We start from the raw sequence: 12,083 nt of genomic DNA, 5'->3' as shown, positions 1-12,083 counted from the left end.
AACAAAAAAATGACTTCAATAACTCACCTGAAGAATTATTCCTGAGAGAAACTCTTGGCTAGCAATAAACCAAAGGCAGAGAACTCCACGAGATTTTTTCTGGCTTCATTAGTGGTTCACCTGTTGAGCTGGGGAAAGCAGTTTGATGTCTGCATAGCACTTTCCAGTAGCTGCTTTGCAGGGACACCAGAAGAGGCCTATTCATCTTGCCTTGGCTTTGTCCATCCAGCCTAAGTTAGTCATTGATATTCCCTCTACTGGGAATATGAGACCAGACTCACCTCATCGACAAAGGCTGAACGACCTGAGAGAGAATTTCATCTAGACTGAGAGACCTCAGGCAATCAGCTTACGCAATGGCCTCTTTTTAAGGAAACATTACTCTTTTTTGTTTGGTTTTTTGTTTTTGCTTTTGCCTAGCTCTGTATTATAATTAAAAGCAAATCCCTGTACGTGTCAAGAACTATAAACTTTAAAAATAAAAATCATGAAAGACTGTCCCTAACACTCACTGAGAATTTTGTGCTGACAGCAGCCACAGCACTGGGCCAAGAAAATCCCTGATATGCTGTTGTCTCCTGCGATATTTATCAATGTCAGCATAATGCTTATCATTTTATACCAGACTTGTTATCTTTCCTCAGCATGAGATCTTGAGAAGCAGGTGATAATCACTGAATCCTTTGGGAAAATTTCATCCCCGTGTATCATAGAATCAGTCACAGAATCAAAGAATGGTTTTGATTAGAAGGGACCTTAAAGAACATCCATCTCCAACCCCCCTGCCATGGGCAGGGACACATTTCCAAGAGACCAGGACGCTCCAAACCTCATCTAAACCGGCCTTGAAGACTTCCAGGGATGGGACATCCATAAAGTCTCTGGGCAACCTGTGCCAGTGCCTCACCACTTTCTCCCTTGCCGGTGTTTGCAAGCAAAAAAGTAACATCAGAAACTCTCTCTTCAATTTGTCTGTTTCTAACTGAATGCTGACACAAAGGCACTGTGGACTTGCAGAACGGATTCAAACTAAAAACTACTTATTTTTTTTCTTTTCAACAGATTCAAGAGAAGGTCTGCAGGAAACACGAGGAGAATTTACTTTTAATTTCAAACTGAAACATTTTACTTGCTCAGTATTTTTACATAAATTACTGCAAGGAAAGGTTAAATTTTAGTATTCATATTCTCTAGGGACATAAGCTGAACACACAAGGATTGTACAGAAGCTATATATTATTATTTTAAGCACAAGAGCATTGGTAATATTGACTACATTGTGGAATGTCAGCCGGTTAATGAAGTACTTTGTATTTTCAGTCATGTCTTTACATGAAGTAATTCACCCAAAGGCAGAAGAAAAACAGGTTTCTAGTGAGTTTTTGAATTCTAATATACTAAAATGTGTTAAACTGTTTGGATATAAGAATACTTTCCTGAAGAGCTTTCAGCATCTTTAAAAGCCCAGTCACCCAGGGCCAGCTATGAGTTATATAACAACCTCTAAAGTTGAACTTTGTTAGTTACCAGGAAGACTAGGAAAGGCAGTGGCAATAGGATAGGACAGCCTTATATTAACCGTAAGAAAAGAAGGAAAAAACATCTGTCACTGAAAATCACTAAGAAGCAGAACAACAAAGAAACAAACCACGTCTTTGCAAAGTGCAAACATCAATGAGAAGGAAAAGAGAACACATTTTAAAATAAATAGATAACAATAAATAGGAGCTTCTCACGGTCATATGATGTATGAAAGGATGCTGTTGTGAAAGAATTTAAATAGAAAAAATGTTGGCAAGACTTATCACCCAAAAAGTAAAAATTGAAATTAAACACAAAACATCTTCAGCATGAAATGCATTTTTCCAGATGAAAATCACAATAAAAAATTGAAAGAAGAAAGAGATTAAGAAAAGAAACACTGGAATGGGTTCAGAAATAATGTCAACCTTATTCTGGTTCTTTAGGGAATTATCCTTGGCCCCCCCTCTGCTCACTAAGCAGCATACCCCCTTTCTGCAAGGCCTGGACATATCCATACGTGTCTTTGCCATTGAAAGAAGACCTTGTTTTCTGAAAAAGCTGTCAGGTAAGGGCAAAAACAGAGTTTCAGTGAACTCTAAGACAGGGAAGAAAATTTAGAACCACCTGTAGGCTGTATTTACCAGTTAAATGAGCAGCTGCAAACATTAGTACTGTTGCAAAAAAACCCCAAAACCAACTCTTTATTTGTATTCCCAACCAAACTTAATAACAAACCTCAAGAAAACAGAAAAAAGTGGAAAATACTGAATTTAAATTAATAAATTGTCAAAGGAAAGTAATTAATAATCTCCAGCAGGAATTAAAGATACACTCTTTCCATGTGTACATAAATATGACTAAGCACAGAAGGCTGTGTATGAACTACAAAAAACTAAGCAAGACCTGCACTTCTAATGAAGCTTAAAGGACTACAGGAAAAAAACTCCCAACCACATAACTTCATGTTTTCACATTTAAAATGAAAAGAACAAAAGATGGCTTTTAAAAGGAAATCATACTTTCCTGCACAACATTGACAACTGTATATTCTTCAATAAAGAATGTACTATTCCAAGGAAATTTAAAGCCAGTTGATAGAAACAAGAGTTAAATATGGTTGAAAGAAAAACTAAGTACTTAAAATGAAACATTCATGAAAATGGGAATTGAGAAAGCTCAGGAGTCTGTAAGGAAACAGCAAATACACTCCAGCAGACAAGGATGACTACATTAAACACAAGTGAACCTGCAGAAAAACATTAAGAAAATATATCCATAACTTGTTTCATGCATAGATGCGTAGTGAGTGCTGACTATTTTAGAAAAGACAAAAAAAAATTCTTCTTTTTTAAATAAAAAATTTAATGTTGTACAGGTTTCACTATGTAACTCTACTAGGAAAGTGATCTTCAAATTTAACACAGAGATTAAAATGTAACCTTTTGTGTCTTATGGGAAGCCTACTAAAGCTTGACTTTACAAGAACATTTGTAATCCCTGGTGCTTCAGCTGTGGCATCTGATGAGCCCCAGAAATATCTGTCAGTGCTGGGGCAATGTCCATGAACACAGACAGACTCACTAAGGGACTAGAGTTAATTTGCAGTAGAGTGGAAGCTGTGGTGAGAACAGCTCAGGCAAACAGAAAGGAAATGCTGTGAGATAAGAAAATAATTTGAAAGTTTATCAGGGAGATTTTTTAACCATCCTTTCCATTTTAGATATGCTTTAGGGGTTTTTCACTTGAAGTAAAGATATTGTGAAACTTGCAATGAAATGATAAACTTAAAGGCTTTTCTTCAACATTGTAAAAATAAAAGCAGCATATTCTAAATAATATGCAGCAAATAGAGGCACTAAAGCTAAACCTAAGGCAAAGGTCTTGCATGGCCAGACAAGTGGGTACTATATTGGCATTTGTGCATTTTCTAAAGGGTAACAAAATTATATTTATTACATCAAAAGAAAGGCAGAAAATACCAACCTTAACATTTAACCCTGTACATTAACTGCTGAAATAGCCTGGAGCACTCAAGGATTAGTTTTGAGCACAACAAATACCATTTGGTGTGCTAGAAGAAGTTGTGTGTTGCAGCCACACAACCCCATTAAACATCTCCACTAACACAGAAATCTCTGCAACAAAGAGGCAATTTCTTGCTAAGTGAACTCTGGAACTTTTGTTGAAGCAAAACATGTTAGAACTACAAGAAGGGAGAAACAGTTTTGACAGCATCATCTGTCATGCCATCTCTGGCAACATTCAAGGCCAGATTGGATGGGGCTCTGAGCAACTGATGCAGCTGAAGATATAGGATCATGGGTGGAGGTTTGGAGCTAGTTGGCCTTTAAAGGTCGCTTAAAATTGAAATTATTCTATGGTCTGGCTAGCCTCTTTTCAATGGGCACTTCTCAGACAAGTAAGGGAGGCATGGGCCTGCCATTTCACCAGCTAGAGAAAACCATTTACTGTTCTTCAACACAGTAAAAAATCTGTGGGCAAGTAAGAAAACAGTAGAGTTGGAGATGCCACTGTAAAAAAGAGGGGGAAAAAACAGCCTTTAATATTACTATTTGAAAGTCTCTTCCATAGGAGAACTCTGGTGCACTATCAACCACTATCAATGAATGGAGATTTGAAATAAAAATTTCTCTAGTTCTGGAAGAATGCTTCGTCTCTTGAGATGTCAAGTAAAAAAAAAAGGCTCAAATACAAGGGGAAAAATATACTGTCTTAATGTTGAGTTTTGTCATTTGTATTTCTCATTCTTTCTCAATTTTCCTAACTAAAAAATGGACCAAGCTTCTCAAAAAAATTCACTCACTGAACTTCAGCAGGACAATCTATGAAACATACCTCTAAACTTTTTTTCGCTTTTATTCATTTTTATAGTGATGGTGTTTTCTGCCTGAGGACAAGGAGAGGATTTTTCACCCCCCTGGTGAGCAGGACAGTACTAAGGGCAAGTATCACTGCGTGCTTGTCCTGGTCTTTCTCCTCTCTCTATGCTGCTGGCCACTGTTGGAAATTGGATCCTCAGCAAATGTGCTTTGGTCAGATCCAGCTTGGCCAGTCCAAGATTATGTTCTGCTCTTTAATGCACATGCATGAAATGTAACTCTAATATCTTGCATTGGATACAGTGGCTTCCAGATGAAAGCCAACTGCTGTAATGCAACTTTATCCAAGTAATTAAAGCTATATTCCTTCTTAACAGCTGGGAAAAGGGAGCTATAATATGGTTAGTCACATTTCAAAGTATAGAATTAACCGAGGCAAAGATGAATAAGTACAATTATTTTCTTTTTCTTCCATATTTTTTTATCTACCTAATTCCCACAGCAGCTGGAAAGGTTAAATGTCTGCATCAGGAATCTATGTGACTGCTGTACCAAAAGAAGAGACAAGTGTTAGTACTCTGAGGCAGGAACAAGGAATGAAAAAGGGGTAAGTGCTAAAAAATATCCATCACTTCAGAGACCTTCAGAAGTTACTCTTGGATTTTTCATCTGGTATTTTCATAAAAGTGAATCTCAGCATCTGCAGCTCAGGCAAATGTATAAGACAAGGGATACTTTTTCATAAAATCTGGGGCTGCTGATAAAAGTTAGGCCTATTCCAACGTACTATGGGGCTTCCCAAAATTAGGAGCAAAAGAATAAAAAAGTAAATTTAGTTATCAGAGCTTCCAGGAGTTGCTTAGGTGCAACTCAAAAATTCCTTTAGCTATTGCCTGCAGAGACAGACAGTGCCTCTCACAGTCTCTCCCCCTCACACTCTTTCTGTAGCTAAAGCTCAGCTCCTCACCTCACAACAGGCACCGAGCAGCAGCTCACTCACAAAGAGATAAAGCACAAATTCTTTCATTGTAGTAACTTTTTAACCTCTGCAGTGCCAGCTGCTCTAATCAAACTGTAATCAATGAGCTCTGAAGGGAGCTGGTTAATCGGCTCGCTTGAAAGATTGAAAGCACATGAAACTTCCAATTGGTTTAACACTTTTCCAGGCACTGTTGTGAGGCAATAGCTGCAGAGGTACTGCAATGCAGTACAGCTCAGCTTGCAGACCACTGACACAGACTAGTTTTCAAAAATCTTAAGGCTACACTTCACCTTTTCACACTGCTGTGGGGGAAAGGAACATGAGCTTTTGAGACTAAAACGTGCAGTGAAGCTTTTTAGCAGCTTTATTAGGAGACTAGAACTCTCTTTGTCCCCACTTCCAAGCTGTGTCTTCCAGGGCAAATTGTCACTATTTCCACCAAAGTTCCTTTATCTTTAAAAATATATTATAGCTTAACTGAAAAAATGTTGTTTTCTTTTTCTTAATTCCTTCCATACTGCGCTGTACTTGCAACTTTTCCTGTTAAACAGCAAAATATGTCCTGATGAAAAACCTGGAAGTGTAAAATGTGTTTCCCTGTGTGGTATATATTCCATTTTAATTTTCACTTAATTGTTTAGTAGGGACACACTGATCCATCCTAAAATTATTTTCCAGGCTCAGGTTTTTATTTTGCATTTACTTCAAATTTGTGCAATATTTTAAAAGAGATCTGAGAGTTGTTAAGCTGTTGAGGAAAGTCAAAATGCTTCTGATTATTAAGAAATTGGAGTACAAAGCTAAATATAAGTGATTGGTTTGTCTTCTAATTTTGTTCTAAGTAGCTTTTGGTCCCTAAATTATCTTTAATCTCATATCAACCACACGCAGAAGATGTGAGTTTCACAAGAATATGAAAGGTTACCTTTTTGATGCCTGTGGGGTCTAGTTAGTGTAGATTGAACACACCAACAAACCTCCATATAAACTACATCCACAGTGATTGTGATGCTTAACATTCATTCTCCCCCATTTACACAATACATGTGTACAAAACATACAGTACACAGGTTATTTTCAGTTTTTTAAATAAAAGTAAGGAATCACTAAAAATGCCCTGTTGGCTGCTGTTCCTAAATATGTACTTCTACTGCTGAGCTCTGATTTTTTCAACTTTTGTGATTTGTTTTCCTATTGCTCTCAATAATCTATCCCTAATTTTGCTCACAGAATTTACATTTCTGTATAGATTTTTATAGTGCTTTGCCTCTTCTGTTCCTCAGAGAGAAGAGGGAAATAAAGGTGGTGAGTGTAAATGAGGAAAAAAAGGGACTGAAGGGCAAAACTGAGGAATTCGTTTTCCGTTTATACTAACCCTTTTATTTCCATTCAACAACTTTACATGAAATCACTGTTTGTCTCTTCTGTTCTCAATTTATTCACAGTATCTGTGCTCTTTTACAGCATTTTCACCCAGACCACTTCCATCTGAGGGATGAGCAGTGTGGTTCAGCTGAGCACCATCACCAACCACAGATCGGACAGCATTCAAAAAAATGTCGTGATGCTATTCTGTTTTGTCTGAGCTCATCTCTGCATTTGTGCATTCCAAACAGGATGACAAAAAAAAGCACCACAATATTGATGGGAAAAGATATTCAAATTGATGGCAAGCACTAGGGTTTGTTTTATTTTTTTTTGTAGGAGTTACCATTCTTATGAGATTTTTTTGTCAAGTCTCTACACATAAATGTGAAGGAAGTTCATATGAGGCTTTGAATGGGATTCTGTTTGAAACAAGGAAAGGGACATTTAAACTTTGAAAGCTGTTTCTATAATATTTACCTTATTTTCTTCCCACAGCATAGCATATTATTTATTTTTTGAGAAAATACCAATAATCATACTGGAAGCTTTCCTTCACTGCATAAAGTAAGCTTTTTCTACTCACAATTTTAATTGCTAATCATCAGCTTGCTTACAGTATTGACTGGTACTTACATCATAATCACTCAATACCTGAAATATCAATAGCTAAAGCATTTCTTGAATGTTGACTTTTTTTTTTTGCAACGACATCTAATGGCTTAATAATCAAAGACATTTTAAAAAAGTACTGATTAACAATTGTAGTGTCTATTCTTAGATCTCCTCAGAAACAGCTGAAGTTGTAGTAACAACTCAGAACTTCTAGTGTGAAAATGGAAGAAGCTACCAGCCAACTTAGCTTATGTACTTTACTAGATTTGGAAGGATTTAAAAGTGAGAAGCCCCTGAGGGAAGGACAGCTGTACAGTTTTAAGACTATTTTATGACTATATTCCAATATACGCAACAAGATAAGATATAGTAAATAAGAAATCAGGTATAAATTTCAAATAAAGGACAAAAAGAGTTCTGCAATAACCTCAGAATAAAATAAGTATTTAGTCTCATATAGAGTGTGTTTGTCTTTCTGTGTAGCCTATAAATCTTTACATAACCTTTCGTGAAGATTATGTAACTCTTTAGAAGTTTTTTCATCTTTCTGTGTTGTGAGGGAACTCTCAGGAAACAAATGTTTCATTTTTCATTTGACTTATGCAGTTTATATTAACCAGAATCTCAGATTAAAATTAAATATTTCAGCTGTAACATAAGACATGCTGGACAACTGTAGACAACAACCCTCACTACCTTTAAATATTACATAACTTACTATAAAAACCAAACTTTTGGGCCCTGCTCCTCACAAGCTTCACTCACAGTGGTGTGTTTTGAGCTATTTGGCAGAAACAGAAAACTGGCTTTGCTTCACTGACAAGAAGTGATGCAGCTGGGACTAGTCTGCCCTCAACAGGGGCTTTGGTGAATGGAGCAATGACACAGAATAAATAGAATACATGGAATAAATAACCAGAATAATACCTGATGGATTTCATCAGTATCACTTGAATTGTATGTTCACCAAAACTACATTCAATACAGGACTGAGCTGCTAAAATGTAGGGTACAAATATGTCAACTAGAAGTTCAATCCTAATAGGAAAAAGCTGTCAAGCAATGTAATTTTTTGTGTATTAACAATGGCATGGAACAACTGTGACATGGCACTGATTGCTACAAGTACCCAGACACCATGGTGATAATTGCAGTGCAAAATCACCAGACAGCAAACAAGATTGCTGGAACTAATAGGAACATGGTTTCATTCAGAGCCCAGTGCAGAGCTCTATCTGTAATGGAATTGCTTTTCAACACTTCTTTGAAATAATGCTGATTATTAGTCATGCATTTTTATATTAATATGTTCCATTTATTTAACTGAAGATAGATACTTTCATTTGCCCTCATCTGCCCATTTCTAAGTTGGCCCTCTTGGCCCAGCTTATTCTGCTTGGTTACTCAAGCACAGATAAAGTAATAAATGGATGCTTGATTCCAGATCTGAAGCACAACTGTACATTTGACTAAAATAGAAGCTCCTTTTCTACTTGATTGCTATCATCAGGATCCAAAGAAATTAAAGAAAGTATCATACTGGATAAATTCTGGAAGTACTAATTCACTTCTCTAAAAAAACCTGACTGACTGAGCATGTTATTAGAGCTGTTGTTTCACCTAGGAGACTTGCATATCTCCTAGGCTGGGCACAATCAGGCAGAATCAACTTGCGAATTGAGCTAGAACTGCTTCCTGAAAAATGATAACACGGTGCCAGCAAATCTTCACAGCCACTTGTACTTGCTGAATTAATCTGGCAAAGACTTTAAAGTAATAACTGCTGAAGAGAAAAACCACCATGACTTCCAATCAGCAGGTAATATCCCTCTCACAAATCCCCTGAGAACCTCAGATAGTCATCTGGGGCACTGATCATAGACAACAAGGTGTCTTGTCCTTTAAATCTGGACTCCAAATCAATCAGTGCCTACCTCTGCCCTCTGAAACTAGCTTAACTTCTAGAAAGCCAAATATTTGACAGCAAAATTTGAATGAGATGCATCCCACCTTAAATGTCTTTGCATTTTGCTGAATTTCCTGCTGATGCTTTTATTTAGAAAGCTGTCATTTTCTCTAATAAGTAGTTGTTATCCAGGCCTAATTGCCCTGAAGGTACAAGGATGCTGTCATCCAAAAGTAATAACAGGAGCTCTACACATTCTGCAGGAAGCATTTATCCTTGTCTAATTCTAATCTGACTGTTTGAAGCAATGGCAGCTCTTCCTGGCATTTCTGGTCTCTCTTAACCTATCTTTTGCACTACCTATTTCCAGGAAGAGACTAGAAATGAACATAAAACGAGCACTAATGAGGATAAAATGAATAACTAAGTGTTGATTACTGTGTTGTTGTTATATGCACACCTAAAGAGTGCTCCGTGACAAAAGTACAGCCATTTCCTTGGGACAGAATGGCCACTTTGATTTTCACCCCTGATGACTGCTGATGATAGCTACAGCAGCCTCACCCTGTGAAATGAGTGGCTCCAGAGCTCTCCTCTTTTGCCATGTGCCTGGCAGGTGGTTGTTTCACTTACCCTCTGGCTGGTATTGTGCTATGATGGTTACCGTCTGCCCCGCTCCTTTGAGTGCAGCCGCAGCCTGCTCGTGGGTAGCACCACGGAGATCAATGCCGTTCACCTGCGCAGGGAACCGAGACAACAGCAGCTATGAGCAGCTTGACATGGCACAGGGAGACAGAAGGGGGGGACTAAATACCCAATGGATGTAAAGGCCCAGGTGCAGAAGCACAGTACAAAATCAAAAAGGCTGAGAGGAAGCTTCCTATGACCAGCAAAGAGGACACACACCAGTACCACTCACCCCATAGTTTGATTGTGCTTATCCATGCGGATTCTCTGACCACTATTTTTGGATGTTTCCTGCTCTACTGAGTTTGCATTTCCGGTTATCTCTTCATCAAGCAATATCACTTAATATATTAAGTTCAAAAGATAAATTTTCAGTGATGCTTGAAGGTCACTGAAGAATACTGCAAGCAAAGAAGCTGCTCCTTCAGTCAAACTCTGCAGGCCCAGTTAGTAGCATCAGGGAACTCAGAGATACATAGAGCATGTCTAACAAAAGCTGCTGGCTGCAGAACTTTTAGAGCAAAAACCCCATCTACTGTTTTCTGTTCATGCAACCCCTCTGACTATTTCCTGGAAATATCCTGTCTTGCCCATGGCAGCAATGGAGTTGCTATCAGGCACAGCTTCCTCAACTCTGGCAGTCCAACATCCACACAGCTTTCCATATGGTTTCTTTTTCACAACCATTTTTGGCTGCACAAGAAATAGGGAAATCCATCCCTAAAACTCAGGGGCAGTTTCACAACTCTCTGGATTTCTTTTTGTGATACATACTTTGTCAGCAGCATCCTAAAGAAGAGACAGAATTCACATCTAGATTTATTAACCGATCCAGTAACTTGAATCCTGCTTTCCAGTGGGAGCATTACTGTCTGGCTGTACTGAAGTATGTGAGATTCCTTTTATTTACATATTTATGTTTGCATTTATGTATTTGTTTATCTTATGTATTTATGTGCCTTTCCTCTAACTTCTACAGGCTTCCACTTGATAATGTTTCAGTGAAGAACAGGAAAATTTTGATATGTAACAACCTCATCAGAAATCCAATTTTGATTATTGAGGAAAAGAAAAAGAAAGGAAATAAAGGGCAGGGAGAGGAATGAGAATCATGCCATATGAAGCAAATATGCCAAAACACTAGACCCAAATCCTCACCTAGAGCAAATATTTGTGTTTATGTTTACCAAGTACCATTGCAGGATGGCTAAGCACATATTAAAAAGAAAGGTTTTTAAAATTTAAACAACTTTTAAGGATTGCAAATAAAAATTTGATTCCATAGAACTTTTTAAGTAACAGCTATTGAGTCTGCTATGAATATATTTATTTGGCTCAACAGTATTTAGAAACTGTCCCATCTTAAATTTTAGAGATTATGCTGTTTTGAGAACACAATTATTATTTACCATGGAATCACAGAGTCATAGAATAGTTTGATTTGTAAGGGAACTTTAAAACACCTCTGCAATGAACAGCGACATCTTCAACTGGACCGTGTGGCTCCGAGTCCTGCCCATCCTGACCTCGAATGTTTCCAGGGATGGACCTCCCACCACCTCTCTGGGTAATCTATGCCAGTGTCTCACCACTGGCATCATAAAGAATTTCTTCCTTAGTTGCATGACAAAATTTAGTCCTTACTAGTATGTAAACAACATTTAGATTATTACTATTAGAAAAACTAATTTGTGATAGCATTTATATAAAGCCCAGGAGATACCACAGCTTCTGATACAGAAGACTGCATGATGCTGTAGAACTGATGACTGTACAGAGAAATTATGAGCATGGGGCAAATACAACATGATAAACTTCATAATTTAATACAGGAGTCCTCAGTTGTCCCATCTCCCTGGGATGTTATAATGGCTGGTAGAAAATTTCAAAGCAATGAGCCAAAGGTTCAAAAGCCTTCATTAAAGTTGTGCGCTGAAGCCTCTGGGAAACCCTCACTGAAATTCAGTCTAGGAATATATGACCTTAGAGAGCAATAATTAAGTGCATTCTAAAAGAACAAAAGGAGAGAAGCAGAACTTTCAGTGCCATAAAAATCTACCATATTTTAATCTGCAACAGTGAAAATACATAAAGAGGAAGATGATGTCAACTAGGACTTTGCAACACCTGTTGAGAATACCAGCTTCCTGTAAGGAGCACAAAT

The 12,083-nt window shown here is 37.6% G+C and overlaps 1 protein-coding gene across 5 annotated transcripts in view; it reads right to left on the bottom strand.

Annotated features, from left to right (window-relative positions):
* The window catches only part of LOC131571971 (disks large homolog 2), a 620,230-nt gene that overhangs the window by 189,113 nt on the left and 419,034 nt on the right, over window positions 1-12,083 (bottom strand). For all 5 annotated transcript variants that reach the window (XM_058824787.1, XM_058824783.1, XM_058824784.1 and 2 more), the window contains one exon: window positions 9,866-9,968. In XM_058824787.1, coding sequence (XP_058680770.1) covers window positions 9,866-9,968 — 103 coding nt within the window. The remainder of the gene's footprint in view (window positions 1-9,865; window positions 9,969-12,083) is intronic.

Source organism: Ammospiza caudacuta, chromosome 2, assembly GCF_027887145.1.
Source record: "Ammospiza caudacuta isolate bAmmCau1 chromosome 2, bAmmCau1.pri, whole genome shotgun sequence".
Taxonomy (NCBI): domain Eukaryota; kingdom Metazoa; phylum Chordata; class Aves; order Passeriformes; family Passerellidae; genus Ammospiza; species Ammospiza caudacuta.
Note: the sequence above shows the minus strand (reverse complement) of the source record. Positions and strands in the feature narration are given on the sequence as shown.